This window comes from Austrofundulus limnaeus, unplaced genomic scaffold (assembly GCF_001266775.1).
Source record: "Austrofundulus limnaeus strain Quisiro unplaced genomic scaffold, Austrofundulus_limnaeus-1.0 Scaffold1680, whole genome shotgun sequence".
In the NCBI taxonomy this organism is placed as follows: domain Eukaryota; kingdom Metazoa; phylum Chordata; class Actinopteri; order Cyprinodontiformes; family Rivulidae; genus Austrofundulus; species Austrofundulus limnaeus.
This window is the reverse complement of record NW_013954082.1, coordinates 9,969-15,442: the sequence shown is the minus strand read 5'-3', so window position 1 is coordinate 15,442 and position 5,474 is coordinate 9,969. Positions and strand designations below refer to the sequence as shown.

Genomic DNA, 5,474 nt, shown 5'->3' with positions numbered 1-5,474 from the left:
TTGACAAAGTCCCAAAAATGATCAAGAAATCTTACCCAGGACGAAGGACATGGGGATGAGGCTGGCATAATGGTTGCAATAAATTGCCAGCTTTTCAAAGTATCTTTTCTGGTCATCAAAAAGGAGAAATCTGAATTYGGTTAAAAAAAGAAAAGAAAAGAAATCCATGGTTTGTATAGAACAATTTAATGGATCAAAGCTTTCTACCAGCTGCGCGCCCCACCTGTAAGTGATGCTGATCGATGCATACATGGCAAAAAAGGCCAGGAACTCTTTGTACAGGACTTTGTAGATGCTTCCTTTCCAGGCCAGCAGCAGTTTGGAGAAGCCGCAGAAGCGGGCGTTGGCCACTCGGGCCGTGTAGGTGACAGTCATCAGGGACAGCTTCCAGGTCTTTGTGCTAAAAGGCAGAAATTACAAATTAATCACGTCAACTTGAACAYTGAAATAACTTAAAGTGAGCTGTTCCTCTTATCTTTTGAGGTGATTTGTCCAGCTGATCAGCCCAGACCATCTCCCTGTCTAATTGAAGCAGTGAGTTCAGTCACCAGTGATGTGCGTTTAAGGAGCTCATGACCCCGATACCTTCTGGCGTCAGCCGCGGTCAGTGCGCCCAGGGTGTAAATCTCCAAAACAAGGAGGAGGAGCTCGTTAGTGCGGCCCCCGACCGGGACAGTGGGGCCTCTGATGGAGCACAAGCGACAGGCCGGGGCACCGGGAGCGCACCGGGGCCAAACAGTTACAGAGTTATGAAACACAAAAACCAAGTGGACCGTGTAAACGTCTGAGCTGGGACATGAAAACAACAAGCACTTTTCCCTGCCACACTTCTGAAATCACAACGTGTTGCAGCTCGAAGCATTCCAGACCTGATGTCACATTCAAGACAGAATCTTAACAAAAATTACTTTCATAACTTCTGCAGGTATTAAAGCTGACTTTAAATGATTTGATGTATTTTGGTGCAAATCTTTTACCAGTTTCAGCAGGAGGCTTGTTTGTTGGCTTCATGCTGTCAGACTGAAAAAAAAACATCAGTTATGATGAACATGGGCAGATTTAATGGTTTATTTAGGACTTCTTCTGTTTTCAGTTATCAAAATGTTCAGCTTGATGGGGAATAATGTGCTATTTATATTTGTAATTTTTTAATACAATTTAAATCATTTAACTGTTGCTTTGACTTTTATTATACTCAATTTAGCTACATTTTAAGCTAAATTTTAGCAGTTTTTTTAGTTTTAATGATTTTTATGTTCAGCTTTTTGCTTATTTTAGCTTTTAGCTGAAGTTTTGCTTTTTGTCTTTTAGCTTTTGCTACTGTCCTGATATTTTTTTACTTATTTTACCATGATTTGACCTTTTTGTCTTTAGCAAATTTCCTATTTTTAGCTTTCAGCTAATTTGGTTAGGATCAAGTTTCATATGCATGTTTTAGCTATAGCTTTGTTTATTGTTGTTGTTTAAGCTACAACTTTGCTATTTTAGCTTTTTCTGTAGTTTTGCTTCAATTTTTTTCTACAATTGTCCTTAGCTTTTGGCTGTGATTTGCCATTTTTAGCATCTTTAGCTGCAGTTTTGCTATCTTTAGCTGTTTTTTTAACATTTAGCTAAGGTTTTGTTAATTTCAGCTTGTAGTTAGTAGTTTTACTAATGCTCTATTTTTTGCTTGTTTCAACTTTACAAGTTTCATCTTCACAAATTTCAGCACCCGTTCATCTTTTCATGGAAAAAAGTGTCTCAAAGAACGACCACAAACAGCTGCTAGCTGAGGCAAGTTTGCTTTAATTCACACTTGCAATATAATTTAAATAAAATCTCTAGAAAACAGATCGACTCAGAAGCATTCAGTGACAGAGCGGGGAAATTCTGATTTAACATCGAGATGCCTGAACAGGTTTTCTACCTGAACGTTAGAGTTTTCAATCAATAAGGATGTTTACAATCGTTTGCTTAAAACTAGACCAAAAAAATAAAATAAAAACATTTCACACACGTTTCAGTTACTGCTGCTCCTCATAAATGTTACCAAACACCAGTAAACAAAGCTCACAGACTGTTTGAGGAATAATCGATGGGTTTTATGAGCTCTGCAGCATCACAACACGTTCAGCTTTCACTAGTCATGAAAACCTGTTAAATTAGCCTTTCACAACTGGTACAATCTCCAACAAAGCATGAGTGGTCCAAAATATGRAACAAAAGGCTATGATGTTTGAATWTTACKATTTAAACGATGTTCTTTTGAAAATCACAGTGACCGTTAWGTGACACTAGAACTATGGCAGGATTTAATTACCTATGATGGTAAATGATGCATGCACTGAAATAAAATGTTTTTAAAGGTTTAAAACTGCTAAATCTTTTATCCCCTCCACCAGTCGCCCTGRTGTTAAAACCCATTACAGAGGAAATCAGGGTGGAACTTCTCAAGATATAGACGAGTTTATAATTAGTCAACACGTCAAAGTGGAGGACAGACACAGCCACCAGATCACACAGAGTGAACAAGGCGATTAGGCCGACCATCGGAGCGGCTTTATCCTGTAAATAAACAGCACTGTCACCGGCAACACTTTCACATTTCAGGCTGTAAACAGCACAGGAGGAGGGTTTGATCAGAACACGTTTAATGCATTAAGACTAGAACAGAAGTAAAGAGGGTGTGTGTGTGTGTGTGTGTGTGTGTGTGTGTGTGTGTGTGTGTGTGTGTGTGTGATCAGCTCCTCTTCAACACAGGAATGTGGGTCTCCTTCAGAGGACTGACAGGATCATGTTGAAGGTGTTGCTGGTTGGGACAGAGACGTTTTGATGGAGGAGCATTCAGATTGTTGAAGTGTTTGTAAGAAGGGGTGGGGGGGTGCAGACAGAGCAGGACCTGCAGAATGACGGGGTTCATCACTTGTTTGGGGGTTTGTAGGGTTCCAGGAGTTGCTTAGAGAACATGTTGACCTTGTCCGCACCTCGGACTTCGTGGGGCAGCAGCGGTAACTTTACTATATGGAAATCTTCATACAGATCTTCCATCTGTGGAGGAAAAAATAATAATCAAATTAAGAAAAGAAAAGAAAAACACAAACATCTGCATAGTTCTGCAGGATTGAAACTGCCTTACCTGATCTAAATACTTGGACTGAATTTTATGACGAGCTTCACACATTTTACACGGCTTGTCCCCGTCGGGGAAAACGAGCTGGTTGACGATGATGTTGTGTGTGTCGATGCGACACTTGGCCAGTTCCTGGATCAGACGCTCGGTCTCGTACAGCGACAGGAACTCAGCGATGCACACACAGATGAAGGTGGTCTGTTCCTGGAAGGAGGGTGAAAATGAGAGGAAACTTACAAAACACATTCAGGGAACATTTAATATGTCGTGAATGAAAATATATCTTATTGATTTGTGTCAAATGTAATGTAAAGAACATTTTGTAAATCTAAAGAAAAACAACCCAACTCATAAAAGTGCATCCATAAGAATGCTTTATGTGTTTAAGTGATTTGTGCTWCAGTCGTGCAAAGGTTGATACTTACAGGATCTTTGAACTGCTCACTAACGGAGCGAATGACTGGCAGAGTTTCCTCCAGCTTAGACGCCAGCTGGTCTGCGTTCATGTCTCCCAGACCAAGCATGTTACACATCTAGACAACAAACAAACAAACAAATAAAAATCGCAAAAAGTGAGATGTTATTAAAGATGTTATTAAAGTATCAGCCACAACTAAAGAAAACGTAAATGTTGGTGAAACTAATAAGACCTGAGAGATGAAGGGGCTGATCTGGTTCTTGATCTTCATGAGGCGACCCAGGCCTCGCTCCACGATGGTGGGGAAGTTGAGCAGCCGCAGTGTGTGGCCAGTGGGGGCAGTGTCAAAGACCACCACAGAGAAGTTCATCCCTTTCACTAGCCTGAGATACAGACAATTTATACAGARGACACTTAATATCCTTACTGCATAAGTTCATTATCAACACTTAATAAAAGTGTTTGATCTTCTCTGCAACTTATTTTTTTGCCTCCTCACCTCATGACTTCTGCGTAGCTCATGGCCTCGTCAATGCCAGGGAAAGCACTCATGGCCTCCTGCATCATCTTTTTGCCCATGCTGAGCATGTTGTCTTCCTCGAAGAACTCATCAGGCAGCTCTGCTACACCCAGGCTTGGGTCAATCTCCTGTTATAACCCACACACAAAACAAACCACACAAAGAGTTTGTTGTTTTTCTTTCTTTTCCCATCGGGAGTTCAGTATTTAACACAGCAGTCTTTGTTAGACTCATGTGGAAGTGAGTGATCTCATGATACAGACAAGATGTTAAAAACATAAGCAAAATTTAAACAGGATGTTTAAATCCCCATCCCCCAGTAGATCCTACTTTACATAAGCCATCTCTCAAATATATGTTTCTAGTGTGCTAAAGGACTTCTTGACATACTTACCATTGCAAAAAGGTTGTCATAGCCCTTTACTTTTGTAGGCACCTTTGAGAACTTCTGGTCAAACGCGTCAGAGATGTTATGGGCAGGATCTGTGGATATGATGAGGACGCTCTCCCTGACAGCAGTCAGCTGGACAGCTAAACTACAGCTAAAAAGTAAATTAATAAAAAGAATAATGAATTTTATCCCCAGGTAAGCAGTCAGGACAAGTTTAGACATACAGTTGTAGCTACAAGAAGAATGTCAAAAGTAAAAGTTGTTAAAACATTTTTTTWAATTATTTTAGGAGAAGTGGTCTCAAAGAAAGGAGTTCTGGCACAGCTTCTGCTAAGCTTCACAATTTATTATTTACAATTTTGAAACACGGGTCTACACTCCATCAAAACAAAGCACTTTTATATGGATATTTTAATACACAAACCTGAGTGTGAACATGTAACAATGTTAAAAATAGTGTCCTGACTCCTCCGTAATTCGCCATTGTTTACAGTCATCCGGCTGTTTCCGTAYGTAAACAAACGTAGGCCTACGTCATGGTTGACAGACGTAAACAAATTTTGTTTAGTTATTTTTAATTTAAGGACATATTATCTGTTTATATAAAACAGATATGATGAATGTTGATTAGATTAAATAATGAGAACATGTCAGAAACTCTTCTATCGTGTCAAATGAATCGGCTAACTTTAGCTGCTGACCGTGTAAAACGCCTATCGTCGGCTAACTTCCCTAGCTTACATCGATATTATCGTTTTCCCTTTTAATTTACCTGCATGTGGTTTTACCYACACCACCCTTTCCACCAACAAAAATCCATTTAAGAGATTTCTGTTCGATAATGTTCTTCAGAGTTGGTTCTAATGGCTCCACGTCGGGAGCGTCTTCAAACTCYTCTTCCATTGCAGTAGCGGCCGCCATCTTGAATTTCTTCTTCTTCGGTTGTTTTTGCCATTTAGCAACAAGCTTAAATGTAAATTAACGCCACCTGCTGGACTATATTGTGAACATAAAATCATACTGTACACAAAGAGAA

General features: G+C 39.8%; 2 protein-coding genes across 2 annotated transcripts in view; both read right to left on the bottom strand.

Moving 5' to 3' along the window:
* The window catches only part of best2 (bestrophin 2), a gene marked incomplete in the record, with an annotated part of 8,960 nt that extends 7,731 nt beyond the window's left edge, over nt 1-1,229 (bottom strand). Inside the window, 2 exon segments of the mRNA XM_014033263.1 lie at nt 36-130; nt 224-1,229. Of these exon segments, the coding sequence (XP_013888717.1) occupies nt 36-130; nt 224-375 (247 nt within the window).
* A 536-nt stretch (nt 1,230-1,765) lies between these two features.
* On the bottom strand, nt 1,766-5,375 carry get3 (guided entry of tail-anchored proteins factor 3, ATPase). Its single transcript, XM_014033261.1, has 7 exons — nt 5,211-5,375; nt 4,442-4,589; nt 4,027-4,175; nt 3,760-3,910; nt 3,535-3,642; nt 3,116-3,313; nt 1,766-3,027 (listed from the first exon to the last, which is right to left on the bottom strand). Exons 1-7 carry the CDS (start codon nt 5,357-5,359, stop codon nt 2,899-2,901), a joined length of 1,032 nt encoding a protein of 343 aa, XP_013888715.1. The 5' UTR covers nt 5,360-5,375; the 3' UTR covers nt 1,766-2,898.
* Nucleotides 5,376-5,474: the final 99 nt, after the last annotated feature.